Genomic DNA, 17,839 nt, shown 5'->3' on the forward strand with positions numbered 1-17,839 from the left:
AGGCAGGTGGATTTCTGAGTTCGAGGCCAGCCTGGTCTACAGAGTGAGTTCCAGGACAGCCAGGGTTATACAGAGAAACCCTGTCTCAAAAAAACAAAAAAACAAAAAAAGAAAGGAAGGAAGGAAGGGAGGGAGGGAGAGAGAGAGAGACAGAGACAGAGAGAGAGAGAAACAGGCTCCGCTATTGGCCCCCGTGCCTTCTATCCTATAAACTTTCCAGCACAAACAATCTTCAAATGAAGCCAGCTGAATACAGCACCCATATAAGGCTTAGAAAATTTGTATTTGTTTCAGGCCAGTTTTCATCTTTGCCAACTAGACCTATGTGTCCCCTTGTAGGGGACATCTAGGACATGGAGCTTAGTCACCCAAAATTCTTTCTAAATTAGAACCAGGCCAGGCGTGGTGACACACACCTTTAATCCCAACACTTGGGAGGCAGAGACAGGTAGATCTCTGTGTGAGTTTGAGGCCTGCCTGTCTAGATAATGAGTTCAAAGACAGCCAGGGACACATAGTGAGACCCTGCCTCAACCAAGCAAACACACACACAAAAAGAAGTCTGAACACCCACAGGTAGAGATGGTGTTGTCTCTGGTGACCCACTAGGTGGCGCCAGACACTTGGCTTTGTTTTCTCCATAGGGTGGCTGACTACCTAAACAGGGCATTTACTTAGCCAAGCACTAGGTGGGAATTAATTCATCATGGGGACAGAGCACTGTGAACATAGCAATCATCCATTCAGTCCCTGAGGTTAGACCTTGCCTTATGAGCGAGGTGACAACAGGCAATTAGCAAAGGAACCATATGTCAAGTGGAGGTAAATTATAGGAAGAATGTAATAAAGCGCTCGGGGCAGGGGTGATTTAGGGAGGGAGGAAGAGTGCTATGTTGTTTTATACAAAGTAGTCAAGAAAGCATGCTGAGGACCTGTCATCTGAGCAAAGGTTTGCAACAAAATAAAGAGTGGAGTCAAGCCTGTGTCTGAGGACAGAAAATTCTGGGCAGAGGTCCTGAGCAGAGTTCACACAGTGTGTTCAGGAACTTGCATTATCATAGCATACTGTACTTAAGTCCCATTTTACAGATGAAGAAGCAGAGGCTAAGGTAAAGGAGGTTGGTGGCCTGTGGAGCCCAGAGATGGGAATCAGTATGCTTCTTCAAGACAGAGACAGCCTGGCTGGAGCCCAGGGAGGAGTGGGCATCCCCACATACCATCATGACCACGACCCCTCCCTCACCTGTGAAGCAGAGGCACAGCACCCCCAGCGCTGTGCGCACACACACACCCACACTGGGGCCACCCCATCCTCGAAGCATCTTCCTGTGAGACAGCTGACAGCTGGGCTCTCCGTGGCGAATGGCTGCTCCTGCCGGTGGAAGAGGAAGAGGGGCCTTTGCCTCGAAGTTCCTCCAAAGGCCTCAGGATCATCCAAATCCAAGTGGGAAGAGGCCAGGCGGCCAGCCAGACAAAGCCGATGAGCTTGGGGTCCAGGCTGTGCCAGGTCACTTTGGCTGATGGGAGAGATGGGACAGTAAAGGGGTAGACTTTAGACAGACTTAGGGTTCAACCTGAAAAGTCTACTCAACTACTAAAGGTAGCCAGGAGCCACTGAGGGTTCTGGAATAAAGAAACCGCATTGTCAGGGCTACTTCGATAGCATGTGCAAGGTAGATGAAAGGGGCCAGCCGAGTGATAAGGCAGGAAGAGATCATAGTGACAGCATCTGAGAGCGTAGGACACGGGAAGGCAACCGTCAGGACACTTGGCTCTGAGACCTGGTTATTGGGGCAGGAAATGTGGAGCCTTTTGTCCAAGGCATGTTAGGTTAGGAGCATGTGTGCAGAAACCCCAGGACAGAGCCCTAGGAGTAGCAGCAATGTAAGGATGTGGAGTCTGGGAGAGACATCTGCTGGCTCAATACACATGCACCAAACAACCAAGGCCCAGCAGAGAAGAAAGAGGCCGGGGCAGGGCTGGGGTCAGTGTCTGTCAGGCCTCAGCAAGAGTTGCATCGCTTACAACAGAGCAAGCCTAGCCCGGGGTGGTCCCAGACTCCCCTGAGTTTAGCTTGCTGGTGCCTGACTCAGGCAGGCTGCAGGCACTTCTTGTGTCTCTTGCTGTTGCCTGCTCAAGCCATGTGACCCATGTCCATCCATCCCACCTAACAGTAATTAGCAAGAATATGAACATTCTGTATCCTCATGACCACCTCCAGAGATAGACCGGAGGCCTTGCTCACATCTAGCCGGAGAACCAAACAAATACATACATAAACAAACCCAAACAGGGCTGGTGAGATGGCTCAGTGGGTAAGAGCACCCGACTGCTCTTCCAAAGGTCCAGAGTTCAAACCCAGCAACCACATGGTAGCTCACAACCATCTGTAACGAGATCTGGCGCCCTCTTCTGGAGTGTCTGAAGACAGCTACAGTGTACTTATATATAATAAATAAATAAATCTTTAAAAAAAAAAAAAAAACAAACCCAAACACAAAAGCTGAAAGAGCCCAATCCTGCGGAACTCCTTTCTACCTCTGATGGAGCAAATGCTGCCTACAGCCAAGCATGTGGTCTAGCCTCAGGTACACAGGGACAGCCCTTCCATCCCTATCACACACTTTCTCTGCACCCCCCCCTATGTCAGGCAGCTGCACAGAGGGAGTCCCTCAGCCAAACCCTGCATCCTGGCCAGCCACCCACTTCCCTGGCTGTCCACGCTTCACTGCGGGGAAGCCCTGGGCAGCCACTTCCTTTCCAGATGCTTCCGGTTCAAAGTCTGGTGGCCTCAAAGCCTGGCTGTCTAGGTGCTGAGTCAGCAGCCCCAATTCATAGTGGCACCCTTGGGGACACCACTTCCTGCCTGACAAGGGCACCGTCAGCCTGCAGGAAAACCTAGCAGGCAGCTGCCTGTACTGCTGGCTACGTGCCACGGGAAGCTCAAGCCTACAGAGCTGCCAGCTTCTAAGGCTTCTGTCCTTGTTTACTTCTAGACAGAAGCAAAACCAGGGAGCTGGGATGTGGCCCAGCTGGCAGAGTGCTGTCCCAGCAAGTACACAGCTCCTGGTTCAACCTCTGAGCCCCTCTTAAACCAGGTGTGGTGGTACATGCCGGTAAGCTGAGCACTCCCAGACAGAGGCAGGAAGATCAGGAGTTCAGGGCCATCCTTAGCTACGTAGTGAGTGAGGACAAGGCCATCCTGGGTCACAAGAGACAATGTCTCAAAACTAAAACAAATCCCGAGTCTGTCAGCGATTCTTGGACCCCCTCACTTGGCTGCCTAGGCCTGCCATCTAGGGCCACCTGGGACCCCTTCACTATTCCTGTAAGTCCCACATATCACCCCTACCAAACTCAATTCTCTCAGGTGCCTTCTCTTGAGACCTAAGACAGGAATCAGCTCATGTCCTCCCGTGCTTAGGAATCTCCCATGGCTCCCCAAGAGTTACAAGAAAAGACCTACATATCTCTACTTGACACTGAAGGCTTTTCCTAAGATGCCTTCTCATGCTGCAAGCTATTTCCTGCTACTGGCTTTACCCCTAGAATCACTTGTGAATGTCTGTTGAATGTGTGGGATCAAAGAGTCCCTCCCCTGGCCAGGCGAGTTGAGTTTCCCAGAGCATAGCTGTTCCTCACTCCAGAAGGCCCATGAGAGGCGTCCAGAGTGGACACTAGCCTTGTTCCCTTTGATTCTTTTCCTTCATTTTGGACTCAGGAAGCCCATCATTGTAATCCAGCCTAGACACTCCAGGGAGCCCCAATCCCCACCCCCAAGAAAGACTACAGTCTCTTTTGGAGACACTGTAGGTAAGAGACAGCCATTCTCACTTTGAAGCTACTGCATGCATATTCAACCAATCCCAGATTTAGGACCCAAGGACACTCTTAAGACATCACCCAACGCAAACCTAGATGGGCCAATCTTTTCCCCCTTAATCCAGGACCAGCTAAGTTTCTGTCGTGTACAACTGAAGGAACCCTTAGATAGATAGATAGATAGATAGATAGATAGATAGATAGATAGATAGATAGATAGATAGATAGATTCGCCTGTGCATTGGACAATTCCTTTAATAATGCATGGAATACCTGTAGCAGAGGCCGTGGGCACAAAGGTGACTAATGTGTCTGTGTGTTCTCAAATAGCAGACCCAATACAGAAGGCAGACATGTCTTTCACTAAGGCACACTTTAAGATTCCATGAGGGCTACTATGTGGCATCTGAGAGCCATCATAGCCTCCGAGTGTGTCCTGAGGACCTGGAGCAGCTCTCCACGTAAGGCTGGGCAATGTGAGATTCATCTTAGCCTCATCTGCTGCCTCTCAAGCACATCTCCTTGATATGGCAGCGTATGAAAGAGCAAGGCCTCACAAGCAGAAGGAACTGAGTGTGATCATCAGAACTCAGGGACCACCAGGCATGGTGGTCCTCGCGTGCAGTCCCAGGACTGGGGAGGTGAAGAAAGACAGATCGTTAGGTTTATTGGCAAACCAACCCAGCCTGCTTAGTGAGCTGTGGGCTAGTGAGAGAGCCAGTCTCAAAACAGAAGCAACTAAATAAAAAAACAAGGTGGATGACAATTGAGGATCAGCAGCCAAGGTTGTCCTCTGGCTTCCACAGCTAGTGCCCACCCAGGCGCGTGCGCACACACACACACACACACAAAATGACAGAAAATGAGCCCAAGGTTTGGGACTCTGTCACTTCACTGTACAGTCTTTTTTTTTTTTTTTTTTTTGGTTTTTTCGAGACAGGGTTTCTCTGTGTAGCCCTGGCTGTCCTGGAACTCACTTTGTAGACCAGGCTGGCCTCGAACTCAGAAATCCGCCTGCCTCTGCCTCCCAAGTGCTGGGATTAAAGGCGTGCGCCACCACGCCCGGCTTCACTGTACAGTCTTAATAAGGTCTCCCACAGTGGGGGTTTACATAAGGATGACCCTCATGGATTCATACAGTCGCATACCTGGCCTCCAGTTGTTCAGGAAGGATTAGGAGGTGTGGCCCTGTTGGAAGAGGGGCGTCAGTAAGGGCAGGCTTGAAGTTTCCAAAGATTGGTGCTGTTCCCAGTGTGCTCGCTGCCTCCTGCTTGCAGCTTAAGCTGTGAGCTCTCAATTCTTCCTGCCACCATGCCTTCGCTCTGCCATCATGGACTTTAAAGCCCTGCAACTGTAAGCTCTTAAACTTAAAACTCTTCCTTTTATAAGTTCCCTTTGGTCGTGGTGTTTTATCACAATTAAAAAAAATGATCACGAGCTGGTGAGATGGTTCAGTGGGTAAGAGCACCGACTGCTCTTCCAAAGGTACTGACTGAGTTCAAATCCCAGCAACCACATGGTGGCTCACAACCACCCATAATGAGATCTGATACCCTCTTCTGGTGCGTTTGAAGACAGCTACAGTGAACTTATACTAATAAATAAATCTTTGGCCGGAGCAAGTGGGGTTGGCCAGAGCAAGCAGAGGTCCTAAGTTCAATTCCTAACAATCACATGAAGGCTCACAGCCATCTGTACAACTAAAGTGTGTACTCATATACATAAAATAAATAAATCTTTAAAAAAATGATCACACCAACTTTTTTTAAAAAGGGGGGGGGAGAGTGGGCAGTGGGGGATGGGGGTGTGGGTGGGGCTGGAGAGATGATGGCCCAGTGGCTAAACGCATTTGCTGCTCCTGCAAAGCACCTAGGTTCAGTTCCCAGCACCACATGGTGGGCCACAACCATCCGCAACTCCAGTTCCAAGAGATCTGACCCCCTCTTCTGACCTCTGGTATCAGGCACTCCCATGGTACAATATATACGTGGAGGGAAAACATTCATACACCTAAAATAAATGGCTCTTGTTTAATTTGTAATTATTCACATCCATTTACCGAAGTCTTTAATATTTAATGTCTAAGCATTGACGTGCACGGAGCACATGCACAAAGGTGAGAGGTCAACTTGTACATGACAGTTCTCTCTTTAACCACATGGGTCTTGGGGATTGAACTCCGGTTGTCAGGCTTGGAAATAGGCACCTCGCCTTGCTGAGCCATCCAACATCCTCTCTCTGAGCGCAATGTTTCTAAGAGAAAACCTTCGCTAAGCTTAATGGATCTCTAATATATTAATCCTTAGCACTATCACTTTAGTGACACTGAAATACATACAGCCATGTCACCACAGAAGACACCAATTATTTCCTTAAATCTGTTCTCTTCTGAGGCATTAGTAGTCAGGCACAGGGCTGCTCAGCTAAAGACTACAGATCCCAGACTCCCTTTCATCTGGGTGTGGCCACAGGATCATTTCCTGGCTACTACGACTTCAGAAGAACTAACATGTACAGTTTCTGGGTCAGGTCCTTAAAGATGGAAGGCACACTCTTTCTTTCTTTTCATCCTCCCCCTTCCAATGCATGGACCAGAGATGAGGCAAGCCTTGTAGGACCAAACTGCCACGGCTACACCCAAGCATTACAAGCCAGCAAGACAGAGGGTCCCTGGGGCTGCGGTTTCCACCCTGGATATAGCCAGATGGTCACATGGGTGAGAAGTAAGCATCTGCCCCAGCATAAGTCACTGTTATTTTGGTCTTTCTTACGGCATCTGAATGAACTAATTTAGGGAGCCATCCCTCTCTGTTTATCTCTTCCTTCTCTCTCCACCCTAGGAAAATTGCTACTGCTCAGAGCCACAAAAGGAGCCGTCTAAAATAGGTGTCTCAAAATGTGAGCTACAGACAGTCTCGACAATCACCAACGGATCACAGAGCCCAGCTAAGAGATTATTTCATGGATGGAAGTGACCCAGGGCGTGTATGAAAAGAGCAAAGACTGATGCTTAGAACAAATGGGTGAGCGTGGGCCCACAGAATAGGATGTGGAGACGAGGGAGTGAGGCATACTCCAGGGGAAGAAAAAAAAAATCACACTGAAAATAAGCTAGGTTCCTTCCCCAGCAAAGTGAGAGACGGGGGAAGTCATTCACACAAGGTGACCACAGAAACCAGAGCTGGGATCCCCGCAGAGACCAGAGACTGGGGACCAGCAGAATGAGAAGAGGCCCCAGGGCAAATCCTGGAGTAACCTCAAAAGTGGATGGCTAGGTGTCGGAACAGGAGGCCTTTCCCTGGCCAGGCCTCTCTGAGGATGGACACTGGCTACCCCCAGGCAGTCAGTCTGCTTGTGTTGAAGCAGATCACTGGCAGAAAATGCTTCCTTACACAGAGCCCAAATCTGTCTCTCAGGACAGCCTATGTTGGTCCTCATGAAGTCCCTACAACCGCACAGCAAGCATGTATCCTTTCTCCTGGCCCTGCAAATATTTGCAATCCCTTGACAAGGTCGCCACCAGGCAACTGTGTCACGTAATTCACTAAAAAAAAAAAAAAAGACAGATTATCAAGTGTGTGGCCCTAAGCCCTTGAACTCAGTGCTACCTTCTCATATCTAGCTACCTGCTTCTGATGAAGCTGGGGAGGACTGGAGCTCCCAGGTTGTTCCATGTGTTCTGACAGTTCACTGGCCCCTCAGCTTCCATAGTTGATTAGGCTGGCTGGCCCACAAGCCCTTGGATCTACCTATCTTACCTCCCGCAGTGCTGGGGAGATAGGGGAGCCCCGGTACCTGGCTTTAACTTGGGTTCTAGGGATTCAAACTCAAGTCCTCGTGTTTTTAAGGCGAGCACTTAAGACAAGCACCATCTCCTCAGCCCCTAAGATTTTCATAATAAATATAGGTTTGGAGAACCAAGGTATAATGGAAGTATAATATGACCAGTCCTTTGGTGCCGGCGCAAACTGGTGATGACATGGGTAAGGAGGATTAGCAATTCCTTGAAAACTTTCAGGGAGGCTTAGGGAGGACTGTTCAGAGAAGGGGACATTCCTCCGTCTGGGAGAGGAGGTGGCAGAGAAAGTGATGGAGTGAAGGAACGTCACCATCACCGCATATTCTGGGAAGACGGCGCCCTGGGAGAGAGATGCTGTGGGAAGATGAGGCAGAGGTCACTTAAGGATTCCAGGTTGCTTCTGTGCAGCGGGGAGCTGGGACGCTGTGGCCCACACCTCCACCCCCTCTCCTCGTTCTACCCCAGACTGTCTTGAAATATTCCTGACAGCTTCTTGGAGACAATGACTCGTAAGTTCGCTCAGCATAAGGACAGCCAATCCCAAAGGGCCAGATGAAATTAAAACAGATCACCGCTTCTTCACCTGGCTTGCTTAGTTCCCCCTGGCCATCTGTGCTTTTCCTCCTTGGCAATGGAGTAACACTCCAGGAGTGTGTGCGTGTGCGCGCAGACACACACACACACACACACACACACACACACACACACACACACACGCTTTCACACCCCTGAGGGGCTAGGCTCCACATGAATGCTTATTTTCTCCACAATCCTTAATGAATTCCTCTTTTATTTCCAGTGGCTTCTGCTGATTCCAGGGATCAGCCCCCTTGCAGGGAATCTACCCAATATGCAGGGAGGTTGTGGCTCAACCTCAAGCTTGGGCTCGTGACCAGATCTGACTCAGGGATAAACCCTTGTCCAACTCCCAGTTCAGGGATGGGATGTGAGCCAAGCTGTAACCAATCAAGAGTCTTTGCTCAGCTTTTCTGCAGAAACCCTCAGTAAAGACTTCCTAACTAAGGCTCCTAGGAAGGATATGGTCTGGGCTGTTAGCAATCAAGTTGTCAGTTATCAGCAATCTAAAGGAACTGATGCAGGGGCTGGGGAGATGGCTCGGTGGTGGATAAAGTGACTGCCACTTTATCAAAGCATATCAAACATGAGGATCTGAGCTTAGAGCCCCAGCACCCACACCAGCGGTTCTCAACCCCTGGGCCACGACCTCATGGGGGTCACACATCAGATATCTACATTATGACTCCTAACAATGGCACATTGCAGTAACGAAGTAGCAATGAAAATCATTCTATGGTCGAGGATCACCACAACATGAGAAACTGTATTAAAGGCTCGCAGCATTGGGAGGGTTGAGAACCACTGTCCTACAGAAAAGCAGGGTGTTTGACTTCTGGCTTCTATTTACACACACACACACACACAGAGCCATAGACAAGCTTGCCCCTGTATGAACACACTCACATACATAGATACACACTCACACACACAGACACACACTCATAAAGCATACGCTGCATCCAATCACACCCTTCCAGAGGGGAACACAGACCTGCTCATCCATTTGAATAACAGCTCAGCTCCCAGGGAGCCCGATCTGACCTGACTCTGCCCACTTCCCCTCCTCTCCTTCCTTGCACTTGCCCCTCAATGCAGTGAGCTGCTTCCAGCTTCTACAGCACAAGATCCTCTTTCCTATCTCAGAAGGGATGGTTTTACCATTATAGTCGCTCATGCTGAGATGACTTGGCAATAACTCTTTATCCTGAACAGTAAAGTCAGAAAGAACAAAGTCTGCCACTTGCTGTTCAGTGTGCCTTACCTGACACCTCAGAGCCTCCCTGACTAGCAACTACGAGTGCTTCCAGGGGACCTTAGTGCTCCCTGCTCAGTGGTGGATGAGTGGATGGACATATGGATGAACAGACAGATGGTTTCCATGAACAAAGGATCTAGAAGCCTGATTGTGAACCCATCCCTGGAATGTGGAAATAAAGGACAAGTCCACATTTGTCTTCTACCTGATACAATCTGGGTTTTGGGGGAGGGGGTTGTTTGTTTGTTTTCGTTTGTTTTACAATGGATGTGCAATCCTTTTGCAATAAATGAATAGAAAAGGAGAAAGCAGCCATATCAAAGATGTATAGAGCTTTACATCCTGGCTCCCCCGTTTACTTGCTAGCCTTTCATTCTTATCCCCTAAGAAAGGTCCCAGCCACTGACTGAGATCACAATTACATACTGGGCTGGCTACAGCACTGAAGGTCTGCTTGAAGTGGGTCGTAATGTCTAAGAAGGTGGCTTTGGAGCTGGAGGTTCAAATCCACACTCTGCCATTCCCAAAGGCATGTGGATTTAGGATATGCGCTGGTCCTCAGTTTGCTCATTCATAACATGGGAATAATAATCCCGGTCCTCTCAGGGCTTAGCTGAAAAGGTGATCTGAACTGACCTAACAAACACTAGATACCCTGTAAGTGGATGATGGACCTGGGAAAGGGAAGGGTCTCTAGAATGTGTTCCCTGGGGAGATGTGTCTGAGATGGTTTTCTTTTCCCAACAATTTGAGTCAGTTCAGGCCTTTTGTGTCCAAGGTTACCCACTAGATACCAAACCCCAGCCCTGTGATTTCACCCAACAAAGCAACCCAACTTCCTCTCAAAATGACTGTGTGAGTCAGAGCTGCGGCAAGTCGTGAGAACCATCTGCAGTGCCTGCATTGTGACCCAGGGGGTCTTCCCAGCATCCTCAGGCTGTTTTCCCCTGTGCCTGCAGGAAGCACTCAGAGGAGGGAAACAGAATGCAGGACAGGGTGACTGACCTCCCACACAGAAGGTCAAGACTCCAAGCCCTAAGAGGGCAAACTACAGGCCTCAGTGGCACAAGACCTGTGCACGGTGGGGCATGTGGGCATACGTTACAGAGCTGTCCCTCCCTTTTTCACTCCTTTCTGCTTAGGAAGAGGCCCTCAAATCAATGAGCATCTTCGAGGACACTTAAAGCAACATGATGCCATCTTGAACTCAGAGTCACCTGAAGAGGTGAGAAGCTGACCTGGGCAGACAGACACCAGGGGGCACACACGTGCACACATACATCATCAGAGACTCAGAAGACGGCAAGCCAGAATGGAAAGAAATGAAAGAACAGGAGCATAGGAGCCCAAATCAGAGGGCAGATCCCAGCAGACCATGAAACGTACACCTGAATTCACTCAGCATCTGTTGAATTCTGCCAAGGGTTCATCAAACATGCCTGGGAATGCCAGCCCAGCCAGAAGTCATGCCAGTCTCACGGAAGGGTCCACTTGCTCAGATGCATTCTATTCAATGCCTCTCTGCCCTGAAGAGGCTCTGCCTAGCAGAAACCCAACTCACCCCTGTCACATGCCCCACTGCCTCTACCAGGGACAGGTCTCAGCAGTGTAACAGGCTCTGCCAGTCCTCAGAGCTGAGAGGCCTTTGGAAATACCCTGGCATGGGGCTCATGCCAGGTTCATATGAGAATGTGAGCCCAGGGGAGACCATTGCTGCTCTAGGGCCCACAGTCAACCATCCCCAGCAAGAGTGGCTGATGAGTGTTAGAAGTAGCTCATAGCCACACCCAGGCCTGGAGTCCTCACCTATGAGCCAGAATTGCCAGGCTGTTTTAATCGCCCAGGGCTCAGCATTGGCTCAAAATCCTTACACAGAAGCTCTGCCAGAGTCATAATCAAATATCAGTGACTACGGCTACCTACCTGAGACTCCTCTATAAAATGGGAGCGACAATTCCTAACCTACAAAGTTGCTATGAGAATAAAGACAACAAAGATCAATTCAATCACCAAATCAGCGGTAAACTGCATTGGTGTGTGTGTGTGTGTGTGTGTGTGTGTGTGTGTAGTGTGTGTTCACGTGTGATGCAGAAACACTGGTGTCAATGGAATGTATGTGAAGATCAAAGGACACCCTTAAAAGTCAGTCTTCGCCTTCCACCTTGTTTGAGGCTACGTTAGCTTCTGGGAATTATTTTGTGTCCACCCCTACCTCACCACAGCAACTCTGGAACTGCAAACCCATCCAGCTTAGTGGGTGGTGGGAGTGCAAACTCAGGTTCTCAGGCTTCACGTTCCACAGAGCCATCTCCTCAGCCTGTCTTATTGTTTTGTTTATTTGTTTGTTTGTTTGTTGTTGTTTTGAGTCAGGGTCTCCTATGGCCAGGATTGGCTTCAAATTCCTTATATACCTGAGACTGGCCTTGAACCCCTGACATTCCTACCTTCACTTCTCACATACTGGAATCATAGGTTTATGTCAGGAAGCCCTTCTGCTAAAGTGGAAATCTGACATTACTGTACAGCCCTGAACTCCGGGCAACATGGTGGACTCCCTTTGTCAGCAGGGATTCCTCTTCTTTGGGGTATCCTGGACCCCACACCTGAGGAAATTCCTGGATACCTCCCCATCCTAAGGAGGCATCTCAGTGGCCTGAAGTCTTTAGCCAATGACCTTTGCCCACCCTGGATATTCTTACCCCCTTACCCCAAACTATATAACCCTTGGTTGACCCCAAATAAAGTGTGTGCATAAAACCCACCCTGAAAAAAGAAATAGGCACAAGCTAAGTTCCTCTCAGAGAGCTGTTTCATTGCAGATCCTCAGAGAAGACCTTCCCTCCCCACCCCTACCCCTACTCCCTCCCAGCTGGACCAGGATCCGGCCCATTTCGGATTCCGCTTCATACTTCCAGCTACATCCAAAGAAAGTGGAGGACCCACAGCTTTGCATGGTAAATCCAACTTCCAAGAGGTAATTATTGTCATTGCTGCAATGACAGCCACAGGCACGACCTAGGCCTTCTGAGTCCTTCAGTTCCAACTTCTCCATCTCTTCCTAGCCAAGACGTCCTCTGTACGTATGTAGCTATACATGAGGTCCCTGCAACTGTCAGGCCTTCCGAGTGCTCTCCTTTCCACCTAGACTCTACCAACCCTGGACTCCAAAGTAGCAAACACACAGCCAAGCTCCTTCTATGCGCCTTACCCTCTGCTTGTCCCAGAAACTGGGTCACTAGCTCTATACATCAAGAGTTCCAGTCCCCATTGCCCACTGTTGTCACTCCCAGGTCAGGAAGATATTCCAGTGTTTCCCCTGGGAAGGTGAATGAATGCCCAGAGTTATGAAGGTGTGGTGGCATCTTTCCCAGAACCATAGAGAAACTGAGAAGACCAACTTGAGAACTAGTCAGAACTGGAGGGGACAGAAGGCTCTCCTCCCTAGTAGTGAAGAGCACCGTGGGACAAAGACTAAGCCTCTGGCAGCACAAGAATGTTCTATCAGGGACCGCAAGTCTCTATGGTCAGGTCTGTCCTCTCCCTGGCTCACCAGATGAGTTCTCTCTGCCCAAGGGCACTCTTGGCACATTTTCCAGGGTTCAGACCGAGAGGTCAAACCTGAGGCTGCCTCTGGAGTGGCAGAAAAAGCCAGTTCTAAAGGCAGACAGTAGATTGCCCTCAGCATCTGCCCATTCCGAGTCTCTGGGCACGTGGCCTGACCTTGCTGGGCTTGGGTTTCTCCTCCTCTTCAGTGATGTTAAGACAATCACACGAGAAGATGGTCATCTGGCACAGCCCCGCCCCCCAAGTCCTACCCTGAACACTGCAGGAATAGCTGGCTGACCTATGGCGGTAGCAAAGGCTATAATAACAGAATATGTGGCTTTCTCCCAATGTGTGGTTCGCACTGTGCCCCCCTCCCTAACCAATCTCCCCCACCACCCTCACCTTTTGCTGGTAGATTTCCCTGCCACTCCTGCCCCAGAGTGTGGGGAAAAGGACAGCGAGAAGTCCCCACTCGCCCAGAGAATAGACTTCTGGGCAGTGACGTCATCCTCCTTGTTCCTCTTCCTTTTTTCCCAGCCCCTATGACTCAGATCCACAACTCAGCAGCCCCCGTGTGGTCATAATTGCAGAGGATTCGGGTTGTTTGCTGCACAAAGCCCAACCCAGAAGCATCCAACCAGAGGTTAGACATTCATTCGCTCAACACTTTCTAGGAGTCTCTCTGAGGATGCAGAACACTAGCTCGCAGCTCCAGGATCTTATCGCATCCCTAACAGGGTTTTTCATCTTGGTGTCCAACCTAAATCCCACCAAAAAGAGTGAATTCTAGAGGTCAGCACTGAGGGGAGGGTAACTCCTGCAGAAAGCTTCAGGAGTGGCCTCTCCAGAATAAGGATGCTGCCTCCCCAGAGAACTGTTCTGAAAGGCCACCACTTCTATAACTGTTCTGAAGATAAACATGAAAGCCTCCAGCCCAGATGCCAGGCACCCAGCTGCTAAGCATCTGAGCATCTTGGACATTCAACCACCCTGTTCCCATCAGGTGCCTGGACAGAGCCTAAGGGGACAGAAATGGGGAAGAGAACTGGGTTAAAAAAAAAAATCCCAACTCGCCTCAGAAACTACGCTTCTTCCCTTACAAGATGTCCTCTTGTAGCGAAGTCTGGAGTACATGAGCAATACTCTGTAAGCAGGAAGAAGCCACCACAGTTGCAGGACAGTACAGACCCCTGTAGACCAGTCATGGGACCAACAAACTCATCACCAGCGCTACTCTGTGCATGAGCAAACATTCTCCCTCTTTATGGTTTCTTTGCCTCATGACACTTTGGGCAAAGCGGATATTCACAGTGTTAACCTAAAGTGATGATGTAATATGCAAACTTCTTTCTTCTTTTCCTTTTGACTGAAGTCTCGTGTGTCGCGGGCGAGCTTTGAACTATGTAGCCTTGGGTGACTTCTGGTCCTCCTGCTTCTACCCCTAAACACTGAGGTTACCACCATGAGCCACTATGACCAGTTTGTGCACCGCTGGTGGCTGGGGATCCAATTCAGGATTCATGAGTGCTAGGCAAGCACTCTACTATCTGAGCCATCTTCCCAGCCACGCGATGAAAACGGCACTGATATCAGGACCCTGCATCAGTTAACGGTGATGTATTTGTAACAGGGGGGAAGACGTCCACGGGCCACAGTTAACCAAGAGTTAGTGCTGAAGACTGAGAACACCGGCTACCAAGGAAAACACACACCTCCAAAATATTCCCATTCCCAAGCAAGGGGGAAGGGTAGACCACCACTCCATAACTCTTAGCTCCCCAGCCCTCCACACCTGGCCTGCCCATCAGTCAACCAAGCCCATAAGACAGGTTTAGGTTTCAATTTCAAATCAGATTTCAGATTCACCTATTTACAGGTCCCCAAACTACTCAGAATGTCGTTGTTGCTAAACAGTAGGAGTCCTAGGGACTTCTGGGAGGACAGAGGGAATGAGAAAGGAGGCTCAGTTAAATAAATAGCTCTCAAACTGTTCAAACACTTTCATTGGCTTCTCAAACTGAAAGTAACTACTACACACTCAAAAAAAAAAAAAAAAAAAAAAGTCTTTGAGCTGGCCTGGTGGTACATGCCTTTGTCCCAGCATCTGGGAGACATAGGCAGGTAGATTTATGTGAGTTCAAGGTCAGCCAAATCTATAGTGCGGTGCTATCTTAAAAAACAAAAATAAAAAAAAAAAACAAAAAACCCAAACTTTTCTTTTTTAAGGATTTGGGTTTTAATTTAATCACTATTCATTTACAGATGGCCCACAATCAATTTGAAGGGATAGTTTTTCACAATTAAGTAGGTGTCTCCCCGACACATACACAAAACCCCAGTCACACACATACAAACTTCTGGTCTAATGTTTGCTTAATATTTCCCTTCAGTGATAAGCTCTCAGGTCTGAGTCACCCACCATGCATTTCTCATTAGGACAGGTTTGGCTTGGAAATAAAACTCCCTTTCTGCCAGGTCACTGCCTCAAGCTCCGAAATCTGCGACTGGTTGACTGGGGCCTAGTAAGAAAGGGCCCTGGAGAGCCGGATTCAATTTTCTTGTCTCTGTGTGCCACCCTGGTCCTCCAGCTTCTCCCCACCTTCCTTCAGACCTCCTCTCCATCCACCTCCATTTACCTAAGACAGCCCCAACTGTCCCATCCCATTTCCTCTTCAGTCTTTTAATTTTTCGAAGGAGCCTTTAAAGCTAGTCGTGCTCTTCTGCAGACCTGGTCCCTCTTCACCCTTCAGAGCCAAAAACAGGGGACCGACCACCTAACCTCGTGCTCCCCTCCCCTCGCAGTTTCCCCTTTCAGAGCTGGCATTCATGGTGTTTTCCTCCTCAAAGTCCGGAGAATGCCTCCCTCCCAGTCTTGGCTAGCAGCTTCCTTAAGCTTCAAGAACCATCAACCCAGTGACCTACCTGCCTGCATCCCTACTCCACACCCAGGGCCTGAATAATCAGTCACCCACCCCGTTTCGGGCCCCATAAGCCCCAGACTTGGGAGTCATCAGATCCCACAAATCCCAGCGGGTCTCAGCCCCCCCCCCGAGGAGGGAGCGGCCAAGCAGGGGTGCTCTCAGCAACTCCAGACCCTAGAGCCCTAGCGGTGATCGTGGATCAGGGTGCCGGTGCCCTGCGGGTAAGGGCCGCCGAGTTCCCAGCTCCTTGCACCCGGCGCCTGAGCGCGTGCGGTCCAGGCGCGGCCGCACACAAAGGCGGCCCCAGCCCACGCCGCCCCGCGCCACGCAAGCACTCACCGCGCCGCGCCGACTCCCGGGACTCGGGGACGCGGCGGGGCGCAGCCCAATCGCCGCCACTGTTGGTACCGCAGCCGCCGCGAGGCCCGGCCAGACTGGGGCCGGGGGGCGGGAGTGTGAGGGGCGGGACGGCCAGAGGAAGCTGAGGGCCCGGAAAGGCCGCCCGGGTGCGCCCCAGAGGCTGGATTGGCCCTGCGGCGAGATCCGAGGGTGAGGCCTGAGCCCGCCTGCTGGGCAGGGCCGGGGGTCTGGACCCGCCCCGACCCAGACCCTTGTTGGACCCCGGCGGGGGAAGACCCGGTACTCTGAGGAGGAGGAGGTGTTGGGCTACTCGCTGCCCATCCCCCACACGGATCCTAGCACTTCCAAGAGCCGAAGTTTCTTTTTCGGTGAGAGGGGACAGGTGACCGGCCACTGACCACTCCCACCCTCGGAACTGCTGGCTCCAAGCCCCGCTGCAATCCAGCTGTCCCCATTCAGTCCAGAACTTCTCCCCTCGACACCAGGCCAGCACCGCGGCTCGGAAAGGGTTAACTCGACAGCGAAGAATTCTGAGTTGCTGGGAGCTCTCTATAAATACAGTGTCGTGGGCGCCTGAGCCAACCACAGGGCAATTTCCACTGAGATGGTTTTCCTCGTTTTCTTACACCCACAGCAACCGGACTAACGCTGCTCTCAACCTTTTACCCCAGTCGCATGCCCGCTGCTGGCTAGCCCAGGTTCTGTAGAAAAGAGTAAGCCTGGATGCCTTCAACCCTGACCCCTTTCTTTGCCATTTATCTATCCCCATCCCCTTTCACTATGTCCTTAAAAAAAAAAAAAAAAAAAAAATCTAGCTGCAGGCAGCGACAAGAGGAGGGCAAAGGGATGATTAAGTCTGTCTGGAATTTGCCAACATCCCTTCACCTGTGTTTGTATCTGTCCATTACACAGACAGGAAACAGCAACAGCGTGGAGGGCCTTCTGTGGGCTCAAATGAAGGCAACATGCTTTCCTTTCTGGCCTCCATAGATCTCCCCAAGGGTCCCACCAGGTAGAAATTATTTCTGTTTTGCAGATGAAAAAAAAAAAATTGAGACTCAAGGAATGAAGGGACTCCAACCTTGCACTGCTTGCAGACTTAGCAACCAAGTGACAGCAGCTGTCAGAGCTTAGGAAATATGCGTGAATCCACGTGGGTCTCAGCTTCTGCCAGCTACTATTTTAAGCTCTTCACAATTTATCTCTTTTAATCCCCAAAATTCAGTGAAGTGAATGCTGTTACTCTCATTTTTGCAGATAAGGAGATTCAGACACAGAAATTTTATAGTAACTCACCTGAGGGCACCCAGCTATTAAGGGAAGAGGCAGAATTATTCTATGTCCTTGAATTTGTGTGCTGAGATCAAATATAGCTATGTCTATGCTTCTAAATATAAATTTGGCATTTTTTAGAAAAAAAAAACAAAAAACTGTGCATGGTCCTGCCCTTGAGCCAAGACTCTCATGTAGAGGTCAGAGGATAACCCTGGGTATTAATCCTTGACTTCCATCTTGCCTGAAACAGGATGTCTTTTTTTTTTTTCTGCTGTGTCTACC

At 49.9% G+C, this 17,839-nt stretch overlaps 1 protein-coding gene across 1 annotated transcript in view; it reads right to left on the minus strand.

Moving 5' to 3' along the window:
* Cd276 (CD276 molecule) overlaps positions 1-16,803 on the minus strand; it is a 32,981-nt gene extending 16,178 nt beyond the window's left edge. Inside the window, 2 exon segments of the mRNA XM_021171960.2 lie at positions 1,244-1,517; positions 16,262-16,803. Of these exon segments, the coding sequence (XP_021027619.1) occupies positions 1,244-1,322 (79 nt within the window). The 5' untranslated portion in view covers positions 1,323-1,517; positions 16,262-16,803.
* Between the last annotated feature and the right edge of the window lie 1,036 nt (positions 16,804-17,839).

Source organism: Mus caroli, chromosome 9 (assembly GCF_900094665.2).
Source record: "Mus caroli chromosome 9, CAROLI_EIJ_v1.1, whole genome shotgun sequence".
In the NCBI taxonomy this organism is placed as follows: domain Eukaryota; kingdom Metazoa; phylum Chordata; class Mammalia; order Rodentia; family Muridae; genus Mus; species Mus caroli.